At 43.4% G+C, this 17,975-nt stretch overlaps 1 protein-coding gene across 1 annotated transcript in view; it reads left to right on the plus strand.

The window, feature by feature from the left end:
• Window positions 1-1,612: 1,612 nt before the first annotated feature.
• The window catches only part of LOC139226230 (centrosomal protein of 95 kDa-like), a 59,185-nt gene continuing 42,822 nt past the window's right edge, over window positions 1,613-17,975 (plus strand). Inside the window, exons 1-9 of the mRNA XM_070856852.1 lie at window positions 1,613-1,622; window positions 1,739-1,867; window positions 2,000-2,107; window positions 2,484-2,594; window positions 3,315-3,432; window positions 7,364-7,470; window positions 7,693-7,830; window positions 14,836-15,119; window positions 16,734-16,791. Of these exons, the coding sequence (XP_070712953.1) occupies window positions 1,613-1,622; window positions 1,739-1,867; window positions 2,000-2,107; window positions 2,484-2,594; window positions 3,315-3,432; window positions 7,364-7,470; window positions 7,693-7,830; window positions 14,836-15,119; window positions 16,734-16,791 (1,063 nt within the window). The remainder of the gene's footprint in view (window positions 1,623-1,738; window positions 1,868-1,999; window positions 2,108-2,483; window positions 2,595-3,314; window positions 3,433-7,363; window positions 7,471-7,692; window positions 7,831-14,835; window positions 15,120-16,733; window positions 16,792-17,975) is intronic.

The raw sequence follows: 17,975 nt of genomic DNA on the forward strand, positions 1-17,975 counted from the left end.
GAAAAGGAGATGGGGGGGGGGGGGGGGAAGAGAGAAAAGGAGATGGGGGGGGGGGGGGGAAGAGAGAAAAGGAGATGGGGGGGGGGGGGAAGAGAGAAAAGGAGATGGGGGGGGGGGGGGGAAGAGAGAAAAGGAGATGGGGGGGGGGGAAGAGAGAAAAGGAGATGGGGGGGGGAGAAGAGAGAAAAGGAGATGGAGGGGGGTGGGGGAGAAGAGAGAAAAGGAGATGGAGGGGGGTGGAGGAGAGAGAGAAAATGAGATGGAGGGGGGGTGAAAGAGAGAGAAAAGGGGGGGGAGAGAAAAGGAGATGGGGGGTGAGGAAAGGAGAGGGGGGGTGGTGGGGGGAGGAAAGGAGATTTGGGGGGGGGGGGGGCTGAACGGGCCGGGCCCGTCCCCAGCACCAGATTTACGGTAGGTGGCGTCGGGTTGGGGGGAGGGAGGTCGGGTCGGATCCAGTCTGGGGGGGGGGGGGGGGGAGAGCAGGAGTCGGGTCCGGGGGGGGGGGGGGGGGGGAGAGCAGGAGTCGGGTCCGGGGGGGGGGGTGTGGGGAGCAGGAGTCGGGTCCGGTGCAGGGGCGGGGGGGGAGGGTCCGGTGCGGGGGCGGGGGGGAGGGTCCAGGCGGGGTCGGGTCCGGAGGCGGAAAGCGGGAGTCGGGTCGGGAGGAAGCAGGAGATGGCCGTGGGAGGAGCCTTATGCACGCAGCCCCAGTGAGGCCATTGGGCCAGGGCTAGGGGCTGCGTGCTTCGGCCCCTCCCACACCGTTTTGGGCGCCTGAAGCTACTGCACATGCGCGCCCACTGTAGCGCGCATGTGCAGAGGTCCCGGCACTGTTTTCAGCGCAGGGACCTGGCTCCGCCCCCTACAGCTCCTGCTGCGCTGCGCCGAGGGCCAGAGGACCTGCAGGGAAGTGGAGAATCTGGAGGGTTTTTTGTGGCGCGAAAAACGGGCGTCCAGGTCGAGACTGCGCCGTTCTAGGCACGGCTCGAAACTTAGGCCCAATTGTGTGGGGAGGGCTCTCAAAGCTTCTGCTGTTACTTATTTAAACCCAAAGAAGTAGAGTTTGTAACGCCGGAGGGGGAATGGGATTGTAATCTCCATATTGGGCAAACAGAAACTTTGTGACTATCCAGTAGTTTGGTTTGGAGACTCTTGAGCATGGCATTGGGCTTTTGAATATTTCGGAGACCTGACTGAGCAAAAAAAAGTAAAACTTTTTGAAACATTGTTGGTATAATTTACACGTTCTTGGTTGTGTCTGAATTTACAGTAAGTCACAGCTCTGCTTGCACTATTTTTTAAAAAGAACTTTCGAAATTGGAAATTTAGACATCAACAATTGGCATCACCGCATTAAGTCACTTCTGTTTCAATAGAATTTGACGTTTTTAACTGCACAACAGCTATAAACCAATTCCAAAGAATGTTTGTTTTCTTAAGCACGAGTTGGAGGGATATATATATAGATATGCTTCAGAGGGCGTCAATCATTTCAAACTTTTTTATAAACATACTCTTGCTTCTTTCTTGATCTAATTTCTAAAAGTGTAGTTGTATTTTTTTTTAAAGTTGCACCCTGTCCCAGTAAGCTTTGTATTCTTGTGGAAAATTATAGATGCCACCTTGTTAATTTAATTTAATCTGTCTTGCATCTACCTGTCTACAGGTATATTCTTCACATCGTACCACAAAAAATGTGTTGTACATTAATATTGCTCTATTTTTCTGCCCCTATTTCTAGATTGGATTACCGTTGCCAATAATCTCTTTAGCAAGTGCCATATTAATCGGAGGGTGACAAAGCTTTGTGAGTGTGATGCAAGTGTATTTATTGCTCTTTATGAAGCTATTCTCGGGGAAAAGGTCCCAGGTAAGTGAGTCACAATTGATCATTTGTAATAAAGAAACTTGGCTCAGTACTGTAGCAGTTTCAAAGGTTGACTTGCTGTGCTGCTGTATGTTAATGAGCAAAATTTGCATGTAACCTTTTAATCTATTACAGATTACATAGCTACTCCCAAAAATCAAGAAGATGATGCCCATAACGTGCAGGCAGTGATTGATTCACTGGCTTTGGACTACTTACAGATCAGTTTGTCACATATAACCGGTCAGTAATAAATAAAGTAACTTTGTATCTCAAAATGGAAAATATGCTTTGAAGCAAAGTTCACACAGCTTCAGTTGTATGTAGGGAATGGGTGACTTGTGTTGTGTTCATGTGTTCAGCCTGTGGGTGTTCAGAATTTGTTTGTGTTCTCGAGCCGATTTCATAGCTCTGGTGACAACACTGAAACAATTGTGTGAGGCTTTGTATCTGCGTTGCTTCCAAGTAATGTTTGTGAGAATTAAAATGTTTGCTTAGAATCATGGGAATAACAATATAACTTTTTAGGATGAAACTGACAAGTCATTTTGTCTACAATAATCCAAGTTAATGAGTGCCCCTTTCCTCCCCTCCTCCAACCCCTTTCTCTCTTGCCCAGGAGAGAATATTATTCAGAATGACAAAGAAAGCATCCGGAATCTGTTGGAAATTTTTGATGGTTTACTGGAATACCTCACAGAACAGATAAGTGAGGCCTCCTCCCAGCATGGTAAGTAATTTGGTTTCCTAGTTTGACTTGTAATCAGCTGGCTACAGCGATTAACCAGTTACTATGACGTAACTTTAAAAAAAAAGCCTGAACCGTGGCCTGTTATGCTTTCTGCAACTGATGGATACTGCAAGCAATTGAGTGCTTTATCAATCTGAAATTTAACAATTGTTGTTTGAAAGTTTATCATACTGATTTTTAGTTTAGACAGACTGTAAATTTATTTTATCCAGTTAGTTGCTGAGCCACACTGACCAGGGAAGCTATAGATTTGATCCCTGGTCTGCATTGAATTATCTGATCTCCACTGAAACGACAATAGGGGTGGTACAATTGGCCTCCATACCCCTGTTAGGAAGTGGAAAATTGGTGATGGTTCCCCTGCTCCGAGTTGCTAACCAGCAACTCCGCTTAAAAAATCTGTGTGCATGCATCTGGTGAGAACAGCATTGGTCTCTGCTGTAATGCTCCACGTAGTTAGATAACCTGTCGAGGCTCACGTGAATAGTGACCAATTAGGTGAGATACCAAAGCACGACTGGCACAGTGCAATTGTACTTCAGCATGAAGTTAATTCCTTTAGGAGGGGAGGAGAAAAAATTTACAAGAGGAAAAATTAATAAAATAATTTGATTACCTTTTTTATTTTGGTAAATACAAAAGATGCACACGGTTTGACTTTTCCCCCTTTCTAATATGATTTGTTATATTTTTAAATAGGTGATCCTGACCTGCTGTCCAGTGAAGCAATATCTGTAATTAGAGGTGTACTTCAAGAGGAACTAGGGGACTCGTACAAAGAGACGTTACCTAGAGCAGGAGCACCCTTATCAAAAGAGTTGGGTCTATTTTCTGGATTTAGAGTGTTCAAGTAATGTTTTTGTTTCCTGCAGTCACAGGAATGACAATCGCTTCTGTATGGCGAGCAGCAAATGATTACTTTGTGACAGTTCGGGCTCAGTTGGTAGCCCTCACTGAGTTAGAAGGCTGTCCATTCAAATCCTGCTCCAAGACATGAGCACGCAACCTAGGCTTTCACTTAAAATGCAGTACTGAGTGAGTGCTGCATTGTCAGATGTACGACCTTTTAAATTGAAAGTTAAGTTGAGGCCCCACCTACCTATTCAGGTGGATGTAAAGGATGGTGTGGTACGATTAGAAGGGAAAATGGGTGCTGTTCCTGGCCGATGTTCCAATCTCAACCAACACCACTTTTATTTTAAAAAAACCTAATTTGCAAATTAGCTGCTGCGTTTGACGATCATGCTTCAAGTTTTTTGACCATTTTCTACAGAAAAGGTTTGGTGCAAGTTTTTTTTTTTTTTAAAAGGTTAGTCTGAGATGGTAGATAGTAGTAAGCTAGCCTTGATGTTTCATCAAAGACTGTAAATAATATGAAATATTGGTGGCTTGTCTCTAATTGATTACCACACACTATTGTGTTGTAAGTTTTTTTTGATCCCCCTTTCTGACTAACAGTCAGGAATAAAACAGAATTTCAAACATCTAAAAAGCAGTCTGTCTTTTGTAATACAACCTGCAGTTGTCAGAAAGGCCCATGAAAAGGCAGAGCACTTAAGTCAGTTTATGAAGCGAGTGACCCACCGAAGTGGGATAATATACCAGAGTGTATAAATTATTTTCATGTTCTTGCATGAAGAATAGGTTGTATCAATTTTATCTGTGAATCTGATCAGAACTCTTGCTCTGTATACATTCATTCAACAACTTGTATTTATATAGCGCCTTTAATGTAGTAAAACATCCCATGGTGCTTCACAGGAGTGTTATGAAACAAAATTTGACACCGAGCCACGTAAGATAATGGCCCTGAAATTCTGGTCGCAGGCTTCTTTCAGACGAACACCTTCGACTGGAGAAATTTTACGAAATTACCTGGTGGCCCCGGAGGTGTCTCAGATTCTGGTGGGGAGGCCTTCTCTTCCCACACTGCGAAGCATGCTCCGATCCTCGAGGTTCGGACGCAGAAGGTGCAATCGGGTACAGTATTCCACAGCATTCTCATTAATAGCAATGAGAACTCCGTATCTATGAGTTCTCATTGCTATTAATGAGAAAAGAAACCCAAACACACTAAACACCATAATAAAAAAAAACATACCTCACTTAATTAAAATTAATTGAAATTAAGGTTAATAAATGTCTTGGGGGTGGGGAAATCCATTTTTTTTTGTAATGAGGTTTAAAAATAAATTTGCCTTGGTGGGCAGGGTTTTTAACATAAAAATAAAATTTTAAAACACATTTTTATGTTTTTTTGATGTTTTAAAACTCTTGCATTGGTAAAAGTAGATGCTGTGCCTGCTTTTACCAGGTGCAAGAGTTGTCAGGACATTTGTTGGGCAAGAGATGGGTAAATACCGCAATCTTGCCCATGCGAATGTCCTGGCTGTGGGGATACGGACGATCTGACAAGCCAGAAATTGCGTGCCGAAAACCGGCTTTTGCAATGCCTTCCCAGATCCATACACACTCCGTACGGACCTGGGGAGGCCGGGATTTCTGCCCCATTAGGGCAGATGAATGAGGTAAGTTTTAAGGAGAATCTTAAGAAGAAAGAGTGATAGAGCAGCAGAGAGGTTTTGGGAGAGAATTCCAGAGCTTGGGGCCTAGACTACTGAATGCAAGGCCACCATGAACAATTTAAAATCCGGGATGCTCAAGAAGCAATAATTAGATGAGCATACATTATCACGGTAGTGGGGGGGAGGGGGGGCAAGGGATTTTGGGGCTGGAGGAGATGACCGACGTAGGGACAGATTTGAAAACCAGGTTGAGAATTTTAAAATCGAGGCATTGCTTAACCAGGAGTTAATGTAAGTCAGCGAGCACAGGGGTGATGGGTGAACAGGTCTTGGTGCGAGTTAGGACACGGACTGCTGAGTTTTGGATGATCTCAAGTTTACACATAGTATGTGGGAAGCCAGCCAGGAGTGTGTTGGAATAGTCAAGTCTAGAGGTAACAAAGGCATGGATGAGGGTTTCAGCGGCAGGGGCTGAGACGGGTGATGTTACGGAGGTAGAAATAGGCGGTCTTAGTTATGGCGCAGATATGTGGTCGGCAGCTCATTTCAAGGTCACTTATGACATCAAGGTTGTGAGCAATCTGGTCCAGCCTCAGACAGATGCTAGGGAGAGAGATGGAGTTGGTGGCTAAGGAACGAAGTTTATGGCGGGGACCAAAGACACAGGCTTCGGTCTTCCCAATATTTAATTGGAGAAAATTTCTGCTCATCCAGTACTGGATGTCTGACAAGTCTGACAATTTAGAGTCTGTGGGGGGGGTTGAGCGAAGTGGTGGTGAGGTAGAGCTGGGTGTCTTCAGCGTACATGTGGAAACTGACGCTGTGTTTTCGGATGATGTCTTCAAGGGGCAACATTTAGATGAGAAATAGGAGGGGGCCAAGGATAGTTCCTTGGGGGACACCAGAGCTAATGATATGGGAATGGGAAGAGAAGCCATTGCATGTGATTCTCTGGCAACAGTTCAATCGATAAGAATGGAACCAGGCGAGTGCAGTCCCACCCAGCTGGACGATGAAGAGGTGGAGGAGAATGGAGCGGTCAACCGTGTCAAAGGCTGCAGACCGGTCGAGAAGGATGAGGATAGTTTACCTTTGTCATAATCTCAAAATAAGTAATTTTGTGAATTTGAGGAGAGCCATTTTGTTACTGTGGCGGGACGGAAACCTGATTGGAGGGATTCAAACATGGAGTTTTGGGAAAGATGGGCATGGATTTGGGAGGTGATAACACGTTCAAGGACTTTGAGAGGAATTGGAGATGGGGCAGTAGTTTGCAAGGATGGAGGGGTCAAGGGTTGTTTTTTTTTTTTGAGAAGGATGCTGAAGGCAGATTTGAAGGAGACGGTGACCGTACCTGAGGAGAGAAAACCATTAACAATATCAGCTAACATGGGATGCATAAGGAAGATGGGTGGCCAACAGTTTAGTGGGAATAGGGTCGAGGGAGCAGGAAGTGGGTCTTGTGGACAAGATGAACGTGGAGAGGACATGAGGGAGATTGGAGATTAAGTGGAGAAAGATGTGAGTTCAGGGCTAGGGTAGGGGGGCACCTTGGAGGAAGTTTGGTCTGGTGGGCTAGGGGAGGGAAGGGAAGTAGCCGAGGCAGCTATCTTCGAGACAGAGTCCATGAGCTCGTCGCTCTTGCTGTTGGATACTGGGAAGTAAAGCAACTTAGTGATTCAAATCGAGCTCACTTAATGTTAACTCAATCTGGCTTTGGAGAGCTATAACAAATTAACGTGTAAATGACATGGCTATCCAGTTCAGGTCATAAGGGGTTTCCACTATTCCACCCCCAGGTCAGGCTATCGTGCATATGGGACAGCATGAGTCGATTCCCATCAAAATAAGAAGCTCACATCGCTTATGGGAGCGACTGACTTGGCTGAATCCAAGATGGTATCTACAGCAGACCCGAGTTTGTAACAATGTCATCACTGACAGTATTTCAAAACAAATTAATTGGCTGTGAAGTACTTTAGGATGTCCTGAGGATGGGCTAATGACGCAATATAAATGCAAGTTCTTGTTTACACGTTTCTTTTTTTCTAAACCCCCCCCCATTTTTTTGTTAAAACTTGCATGAAGGTATTAATTTATAATCTGGTTGTTAAAGCTCGCATTAAGTTATGAATTATGATCTAGATTTTCTCGTGCATTTTTTTAAAAAAAACATCGTTTTATGTATATACCGATTTTTTAAACTGTTATCAACTGGTCTAGCTCATCATCTTCTGTACCTACCTGGGATGAAGATGGATCTGAATCAACCAATGAGCTCATCCGGCTTGGTGAATCTGCTTGTACATACAGCCAGAGAAAGAGCACAGGTAATCGTTGAATAAATCTTTTCAGTAAGAGCCAAATATTGTGGTCTGTGGTTATATTATCCCTTCTGTGTGCTTTATATTAGAAATTTCTATTGCCTTTTTTAGAAAAAAACTATATCTACCTATTTCCCTTATAACTTTTTATTGGAGCCTCCAATATAATTTTAAAGCTTTTGAAATTTTGTTTTTGGTCTTACAAATTGTTTTCTTTTCTCTCTTGAGACATACTTGAATTTTATCAAAATAGTGGCAACCAAAGATTGAAGACATTGACTCAAGGGAAAAATGGGATTTGCTCTCTTCCTGCAAGTTCTGTTACTGTACCTGACACTAATCGGAAAGAAATGCTGAAACCAGGAAGTAAGTAGGAAAATAATGTTTGTTTATAAATAGCTGTGCACTCTGGGTGGGTGACCATTTTGATGTTGTTTTTAGAGAATTCCTTTGCCTACATGGAAAGTCCTCTAATTGTTTTCGCTCGGGAGGTTGTGAATTTGAATCCCAAGGCTGCCTGGATTCTTTTTCCACTCTGCAGGGTGACTGCTTGTCTTCAGAGCAAAAGCAAGGGCATTCTATATAAAAGCAAAACACTCTGGGTACTCTCGATCTAAAATAAAAACAGAAAATGCTGGAAATACTCGGTGGGTGAGGCAGCATCTGTGGAGAGAGAAACCGAGTTAATGTTTTAGGTCGATGACCTTTCATCAGAACTGGAAAAGGTTAGAGATGTAACGGGTTTTAAGCAAGTACAGAGGCAGCAAAAAGGGGGGGGGGAGGCGAGGGAAGGTCTGTGATCATTTGGAAGCCAGAAGTGATTAAATGACAAAAAAGGGATAATGGTGCGAGGCAAAAGTTGCATCTCGAATTTTTCCAATTGTGCTGAAAGGTCATTAACCTGAAACGTTAACTCTTTTTTTCTCTCTCCACAGATGCTGCCTCACCTGTTGAGTATTTACAGCATTTTCTGTTTTCATTAAAGCCATTCTATCTCCAGGGGAATGATGAATAAACAAAACCTGCTCATCCAGTTTAAATTTAGTCACCTGGGCTTAGAGTAGCATTGATGGCAATGGATCAGGTTCTCTGGTGCAACAGACTGCTGTACCAACAGCAGTCTTTGCTTTACCATTGAAGGAATTTGAAATAATTATTTTAAACTTTTTATTTTCTCCACAATTAAATTGCCCTGTAATTATTTAATATTTATCTTAATTTGCAGTAATTTCATGGCCCCTAGTATTGGTAATTCCCAACTCTTTGAAAAGCAGAAATAGCATGCACTAGCAATATTGAGTCTGATCAGGTCAGGAACAGAAGTAATAACTTATCTTTCTAGTAAAATTCCAGATGTTCATTAATGGAAAGGTTGTCATTTCAGCCACCTTCATAAACATTGGGCCAGATTTTGCTGTCTAACTAATGGTGAGGTGAGGAGCAGATGTGCGGATATGCCAAAGTTGCTGTAGGAGTTGCACTGCTGCTCCATTAAGCAAAATCTGCATTTCGCTGTCTGCCGCACCATTGATATGTATTGAATTTTGTGAATTTGGTATATTTGTGCAGCAGGTACGAACTAAACTCGTCACAGAAAGTTAAGTATCATCATTAGTAGCATAAGTACCCTTTTGACCACTCCATCCTTCTCCAATGCCTCCACTGTCATCCAGCTGGGTGGGACTGCACTCACTTCGTTTCATTCTTATTTATCGAATTGTTGCCAGAGAATCACATGCAATGACTTCTCTTCCCACTTCCGCATCGTTACCTCTGGTGTCCCCCAAGGATCTATCCTTGGCTCCCTCCTATTTCTCATCTATATGCTGCTCCTTGACGACGACATCCAGAAACAGTGTCTGTTTCCATATGTACGCTGATGACACCGAGCTCTATCTTCCCCCTCCACGGTCTCTAAATTGTCAGACTGCTTGTTCGACATCCAGGTCTGGATGAGCAGAAATTTTCTCCAATTAAATATTGGGAGGACGGAAGCCATTGTTTTCAGTCCCTGCCACAAACGCCATTCTCTAGCCACTGACTCCATCTCTATGTCTAACAGCTGTCTGAGGCTGAACCACACTCTTCGCAACCTTGGTGTCATAGTTGACTATGAAATGAGCTTCTGACCACAGTTCCACGGAATAACTAAGATCACCTATTTCCATCTCCATAACATCACCCATCTCTGCCCTTGCCTCAACTCATCTGCTGCTGAAACCCTCATCCATGCTTTTGTTACCTCTAGACTGGACTATTACAATGCTCTCTTGGCTGGCCTCCCATGTTCTACCTGATGTAAATAAGGTCATCGAAAACTCGGCTGCCCGTGTCCTGATTCGCACCAAGTCCCATTCACCCATCACCCTTGTGCTCGCTGACATGTGGGAAGGGAGGACCTTGAGACAATCACTATCACTAGGGGGTAGTGCTGGACAGGCTAATGGGACTCAAGGTAGACAAGTCCCCTGGTCCTGATGAAATACATCCCAGGGTATTAAAAGAGATGGCGGAAGTTATAGCCGATGCATTCGTTATAATCTACCAAAATTCTCTGGACTCTGGGGAGGTACCATCGGATTGGAAAGCAGCTAATGTAACGCCTCTGTTTTTAAAAAAAAAAAAAGGGGGGCAGACAAAAGGCAGGTAACTATAGGCTGGTTAGTTTAACATCTGGGGAAAATGCTTGAAGCTATCATTAAGGAAGAAAGAGCGGGACATCTAGATAGGAATAGTGCAATCAAGCAGACGCAACATGGATTCATGAAGGGGAAATCATGTGCAACTAATTTACTGGAATTCTTTGAGGATATAACGAGCATGGTGGATAGAGGTGTACCGATGAATGTGGTGTATTTAGATTTCCAAAAGGCATTCGATAAGGCGGCACACAAAAGGTTACTGCAGAAGATAAAGATACGCGGAGTCAGAGGAAATGTATTAGCATGGATCGAGAATTGGCTGGCTAACAGAAAGCAGAGAGTCGGGATAAATGGGTCCTTTTTGGGTTGGAAATCGGTGGTTAGTGGTGTGCCACAGGGATCGGTGTTGGGACCACAACTGTTTACAATATACATAGATGACCTGGAAGAGGGGACAGAGTGTAGTGTAACAAAATTTGCACAAAGATTAGTGGGAAAGCGGCTTGCGTAGAGGACACAGAGGCTGCAAAGAGATTTAGATAGGTTAAGCGAATGGGCTAAGGTTTGGCAGATGGAATACAATGTCGGAAAATGTGAGGTCATCCACCTTGGGGGGGGGGGGGGGGAAAAAACAGTAAAAGGGAATATTCTTTGAATGGGGAGAAATTACAACATGCTGTGGTGCAGAGGGACCTGGGGGTCCTTGTGCATGAATCCCAAAAAGTTAGTTTGCAGGTGCAGCAGGTAATCAGGAAGGCGAATGGAATGTTGGCCTTCATTGCGAGAGGGATGGAGTACAAAAGCAGGGAGGTCCTGCTGCAACTGTATAGGCTATTAGTGAGGCCGCACCTGGGGTACTGCGTGCAGTTTTGGTCATCTTACTTAAGGAAGGATATACTAGCTTTGGAGGGAGTACAGAGACGATTCACTAGACCGATTCCGGAGATGAGGGGGTTACCTTATAATGATAGATTGAGTAGACTGGGTCTTTACTCGTTGGAGTTCAGAAGGATGAGGGGTGATCTTGTAGAAACATTTAAAATAATGAAAGGGATAGACAAGATAGAGGCAGAGAGGTTGTTTCCACTGGTCGGGGAGACTAGAACTAGGGGGCACAGCCTCAAAATACGTGGGAGCCAATTTAAAACTGAGTTGAGAAGGAATTTCTTCTCCCAGAGGGTTGTGAATCTGTGGAATTCTCTGCCCAAGGAAGCAGTTGAGGCTAGCTCATTGAATGTATTCAAGTCACAGATAGATTTTTAACCAATAAGGGAATTAAGGGTTATGGGGAGCGGGCGGGTAAGTGGAGCTGAGTCCCCGGCCAGATCAGCCATGATCTTGTTGAGTGGCGGAGCAGGCTCGAGGGACGAGATGGCCTACTCCTGTTCCTAATTCTTATGTTCTTATGACCTACATTGCCTCCCAGTTAAGCAACGCCTCATAGAAACATAGAAAATAGGTGCAGGAGTAGGCCATTCGGCCCTTCGAGCCTGCACCGCCATTCAATGAGTTCATGGCTGAACATGCAACTTCAGTACCCCATTCCTGCTTTCTCGCCATACCCCTTGATCCCCCTAGTAGTAAGCACTACATCCAACTCCTTTTTGAATATATTTAGTGAATTGGCCCCAACAACTTTCTGTGGTAGAGAATTCCACAGGTTCACCACTCTCTGGGTGAAGAAGTTTCTCCTCATCTCGGTCCTAAATGGCTTACCCTTTATCTTTAGACTGTGACCCCTGGTTCTGGACTTCCCCAACATTGGGAACATTCTTCCTGCATCTAACCTGTCTAAACCCATCAGAATTTTAAACATTTCTATGAGATCCCCTCTCATTCATCTGAACTCCAGTGAATACAAGCCCAGTTAATCCAGTCTTTCTTGATGTCAGTCCTGCCATCCCGGGAATCAGTCTGGTGAACCTTCGCTGCACTCCCTCAATAGCAAGAATGTCCTTTCTCAAGTTAGGAGACCAAAACTGTACACAATACTCCAAGTGTGGCCTCACCAAGGCCCTGTACAACTGTAGTAACACCTCCCTGCCCCTGTACTTAAATCCCCTCGCTATGAAGGCCAACATGCCATTCTCTTTCTTAACCGACTGCTGTACCTGCATGCCAACCTTCAGTGACTGATGTACTATGACACCCAGGTCTCGTTGCACCTCCCCTTTTCCTAATCTGTCACCATTCAGATAATAGTCTGTCTCTCTTTTTACCACCAAAGTGGATAACCTCACATTTATCCACATTATACTTCATCTGCCATGCATTTTCCCACTCACCCAACCTATCCAAGTCACTCTGCAGCCTCATAGCATCCTCCTCGCAGCTCACACTGCCACCCAACTTCGTGTCATCCGCAAACTTGGAGATACTACATTTAATCCCCTCGTCTAAATCATTAATGTACAATGTAAACAGCTGTGGTCCCAGCACAGAACTTTGCGGTACCCCACTAGTCACTGCCTGCCATTCTGAAAAGTATTCATTTACTCCCTTTGCTTCCTGTCTGCCAACCAGTTCTCAATCCATGTCAGCACACTACCCCCAATCCCATGTGCATTAACTTTGCACATTAATCTCTTGTGTGGGACCTTGTCGAAAGCCTTCTGAAAGCACAAATACACCACATCAACTGGTTCCCCCTTGTCCACTCTACTGGAAACATCCTCAAAAAAATTCCAGAAGATTTGTCAAGCATGATTTCCCTTTCACATCCATGCTGACTTGGACCTATCATGTCACCTCTTTCCAAATGCGCTGCTATGACATCCTTACTAATTGATTCCATCATTTTACCCACTACCGATATCAGGCTGACCGGTCTATAATTCCCTGTTTTCTCTCTCCCTCCTTTTTTAAAAAGTGGGGTTACATTGGCTACCCTCCACTCCATAGGAACTGATCGAGTCTGGAATGTTGGAAAATGACTGTCAATGCATCCGCTATTTCCAAGGCCACCTCCTTAAGTACTCTGGGATGCAGACCATCAGGCCCTGGGGATTTATCAGCCTTCAATCCCATCAATTTCCCGACTAATAAGGATTTCCCTCAGTTCCTCCTTCTTACTAGACCCTCTGGCCCCTTTTTTATTTGTTTGTGTCCTCCTTCGTGAATACCGAACCAAAGTACTTGTTCAATTGGTCTGCCATTTCTTTGTTCCCAGTTATGATCTTCCCCTGATTCTGACTGCAGGGGACCTATGTTTGTCTTTGCTAACCTTTTTCTCTTTACATATCTATAGAAGCTTTTGCAGTCCATTTTAATGTTCCCTGCAAGCTTCTGCTCGTACTCTATTTTCCCTGCCCTAATCAAACCCTTTGTTTCAAAATTCTCATCCTTGTTTTCAAATCCCTCCATGGCCTCGCCCCTCCGTGTCTCCCTGTAATCTCGTCCAACCTTACCCCCCCCCCCCCCCCCCCCCCGAGACTCTTGTACTCAAATCCCCTTGTAATAAAGGCACACATACCATTTGCTTTCTTAAGTGCTTGCTGTACCTGCATATTAACTTTCAGTGATTCATGTACCAGGACACCCAGGTCCCTCTGAAAACCAACATTTCCTGATCTCTCACCATTTAAAACAAAAAAATACTCTTCTATTTTTCCTACCAAAGTGGATAACTTCACACCTCTACATTATATTCCATTTACCATGTTCTTGCCCAGTCACTTAGCCTGTCTATATCCCCTTGAAGCCTCTTTGCATTCTCTTCACAACTTACATTCCCACCTAGCTTTGTATCATCAGCAAACTAGGATATATTCTATTTGGTTCCCTCATCCAAATCATTGATATAGATTGTGAATAGCTGAGGCCCAAGCACCGATCCTTGCGATACCCCACTAGTTACATCCTGCCAACCCGAAAATGACCTGTTTATTCCTACTCTGTTTTCTGTCCGTTAACAATCCATGCTAGTATATTACCCCCAATTCTATCCTAATTTTGTTCAATAACTTCTTGTGTGGCACTTTATCAAATGTCTTCTGAAAATCCAAATACACCACTTACACCGGTTTCCCCCTTATCTATTCTGCTGGTTACAACCTCAAACATTTGTCAAACATGATTTCCCTTTCATAAATCTGTGTTGACTCTGCCCAATCATATTTTCTAAGTGCCTTGTTACCACGTCCTTAATAATAGTTTCTAGCATTTTCCTTGCTGCTGATGTCAGGCTAACTGGTCTGTAGTTCTCCGTTTTCTCTCTCCCTCCTTTCTTAAATAGCGGGGTTACATTAGCTACCTTCCAATCTGTAGGAACCGTTCTAGAATCTATGGAATTTTGGAAGATAACCAATGCATCTACTATTTCTATAGCCACCACTTTCAAAAACCCTAGGATGTAGGTCAAGGGACTTAGCTGCTTTCTGTCCCATTCATTTCTCCTGGGCTAATTTTTTTTTTTTTACTAACACTAATTTCTTTCAGTTCCTCATTCTTGTTAGACCCTTGGTTCCCCACTATTTCTGACCAGTTCTTTGCATCTTATTCTGTGAAGGCAGACACAAAGTATTTGTTTAATTTCTCTGCCATTTCCTTAGTCCCCATTATAATTGTGGTGTGAATTTGCCACTGGAAGATGTGGGGGGGGGGGGTCTAACCTAAAGACATCTGTCATAAATATTGACATTGCAGTGAATTATAGGCCACTAGGCCAACATTTTTTGTACTGGATTTAAGTGTTTTTAAAAAAAAAAACTTATTTTGTTTCCTTTTAAAGGGCCTGCTGACATCTTGCCTTCCAGAACTCATTCCACTGGATTAAACACTAGTGCTCTGCAGCTTGGGGAACCCATTCGGTCTGCTATTCCCTTGCAGTCTCCGTACCATCCTGCAGAGTTTAGATCTACAGGCCCCGGTGTACATCTGACCAATTATCAGCCTAGCTCCCATCCAGCAAATACAACATTCATGGTCAGTCCGAAAGATCAATTCAGATCTCCGAGAAGGAGTCCGATTCTTGCAGGAGGGCAGGAAGTGGAACCAGCAGCCACTGTGCATCATGTGAGTAGGCTGACATTTTTAATGTACTTTTGAATGCAAGTCATTACATTTGCAACCCATGTTTATGGAGCCTGCGTGAAGCTTAATCTTCCTTGCACATCATGAAATGTTTGTGCTTCCACAGTAAATGTAACTGGCACTGGTTAGCCATGTTGAATTGTGCACCTTTTAATTTCCACATTGGTACACACAAAAAAGGGAAAAAATTGCAAATGCTGGAAATTTTAAATACAAACAGAAACTAGCAGCTGGTCCCTTGGCATCTGTAAAAAGAAAAAAAAGTGAATAATGTCAAGTTGTGACACTTTGAGAGCTGAAACGTAAACAAGCATTTTTAGTAGGATTTGGGGGTGCTGGAAGAGAAGTGAAAGAAGCAACAAATTCTCAACCATAAATTAATGATTGAATGGTCTGCAAACTATCTGAAGCAGTGAGCTGTTAGATAATCTAAAAGACTGAGACCGTCTCAGTGAAGCAGTGAAAAGATGACATTAAAAGAACATGCAGATAAGTAAGATGGTGCAAAGGTGGTGAACCAAGGGAGAGCGGCAGCAGTCTAAATATAATGGAGAGACACACAAAGGTTCCTTTCCGAAAACTGCAGTGTAACCTAGACAAATTCAGCGCTGTGAAACTCATTGCACGATGCCTTAAAGTGGACATGTGTGCACAATATAAACACATCAGAAAATGAGCTGCTAAATGCAGCATTTTGAATTTAATACTTGGCTGTTAACTGTTTTACATAAAGTGGAAGGGAATTTGTGTTTGGATGAACGTGGAAAAATGCTGCATTTCTGAGATTGATGGGTTCCATGGGCTAGACTGTCCCTAAAGTCCCTCACCGCCCAATTACCCAGAAGCACCTCTAACGTTCTGCAACTAACGCTGGCGCAAATTTCCATAATAAAGTAAAAAAATATTGCCCGGCGAGAAAATGTACCAATATTCTCGGCTGTTAAAGGAAAAACTAGGTGAAACGGGCAGTTCTTGCCATAATGGACGGTAGATACTTAAAATTTAGTCCGAGGCTGCGGCCAGGCATAGGGAGGGAGAAATCTCAAATATTTTTTCACTTTAAAAAAAAAATAAAAAAAATAAATAAATAAATAAATAAAAAGTTATAAAACATTCTCGAGACACTTTTTAACGTAATCGCCGTTTTAGAATTTTTAAAATAATTTTTAAAAACCTTTAACTTGCCTTTATTTGCAGGGTACTCGCCTACCGCCCTGTTTCCGGCAGCTTTTTGTGGGCGGTTTCCTCGGCGGTGTATATGGGCCCCGTTGAGGCGGAACTTGGATCCTGGCGGTTTTCTCGGTGGTACACGTGGGCGGTTTGCTCCCTGGTGGTGGTTTCAAAATGTGAGCGGAACTCTTTTTATAAAGTGAAAACTTTCGCCGTTCACCAAAAAACAGCTGTACCGCCAAGAAAATCGCCGAAAATGAAGGCTTAAAGTCTAGCCCCATGATTGTTGTCTCTATCTTTCCTGGTGCTATCTGTTCATTAATGACTTTTGGATTGCTGCAATTTGAAAGCTGCTTTGAGTGAAACAAATGCTAAATGGTCTCCTTTTTGTTTCCTTGATGTCTTCAATTGCCCTATTATCTCAAGTTTCCAGAGTCAAGTGAAAAAATTCCTACAAAGATGACACTATCCAGGCTATCCCCAGGTAAGAATGCTGTTTACTATTTCACCTCACCATGCCATTATTTTGCATGTAGTAATATAGTTCCTGCTCCATATTTAAAGAAGGCATGCCAGTTTTGCTTTCAAATTTGCAAAGAATTATAAATTTGTTTTGTGAACTAAAAGAAAGAACTACAGATGACAGAAATCTGAAACAGAAAATGCTGGAAGCTCTCAGCAGGTCAGTTAGCACTTGTCGAGAGAATAAACATGTTAACGTTTCAGGTGTTGACCCTTCATAGAATCTTACAGTGCAGAAGGAGCCCATTTGAAAGAGCTTTCTAATTTAGTCCCATACCCATCTTTTCTCCATAACCCTGCAAATTAATCCTCTTCTAGTACATGTCCAATTGCCTTTTGACAGTTCCTATGGCATCTGATTCCACCACCCTTTCAGGTAATGCGTTCCAGATCTTAACAACCCTGTGTATGAAGAAATTTCTCCTGTAATTCTTTTACCAATTATTTTAAATCTATGGCCTCTGGTTACTTACCCACTTGCCAGAGGAAACAGTTACCCCCCTACTTGTGTTCTCAAAACCCTTCATTATTTTGAATAAATCTATTGGGTGTACCCTTTACCTTCTCTAAGGAGACCAATCCCAGTTTCTCCAATCTCTCTACATAATTGAACTCACTCATTCCTGGTAAACCACCTCTGTACCCTCTGCAGAGCCTTGACATCCTAAAGTGTGGTGCCCAGAATTGTATGCAAAACTCCAGCTTAGGCCTAACCTAAGATTTGTAAAGGTTTAGCATGACTTCCTTGTTGTTGTATTCAATGTCCCTATTTACAAAGCCAAGTATCTCGTACACTTTCGTAACTGCCTTCTCAATTTGCCCTGCCACCTTCAAAGCTTTGTGAATATGCATCCCCAAGTCCCTCTATTTTTGCAACCCCTCAAAATCATACCATTTAGATAGTACCTTCGCCAGAACAGGTGAAGTTCCAGTTCTAGGGAAAGGAGCATACCTGAAATATTAACTTGTCTGTTCTCCCAACATCATTTTTTTTTGGGGGGTGTTCCTGTTTGAATTTTTTTTTTTTTACATTAGACTGCTGACTGTGCCAGCCCTGGCTCAGTGGTAGTACTTTCTCCTTTGTGTCAGATGGTTGTAAGTTCAAGCCCCACTCTGGAGACTTGAGCATATAACCTAGTCTGACAC

The sequence above is a fragment of the Pristiophorus japonicus genome, chromosome 16, assembly GCF_044704955.1.
Source record: "Pristiophorus japonicus isolate sPriJap1 chromosome 16, sPriJap1.hap1, whole genome shotgun sequence".
Classification (NCBI taxonomy): Eukaryota; Metazoa; Chordata; class Chondrichthyes; family Pristiophoridae; genus Pristiophorus; species Pristiophorus japonicus.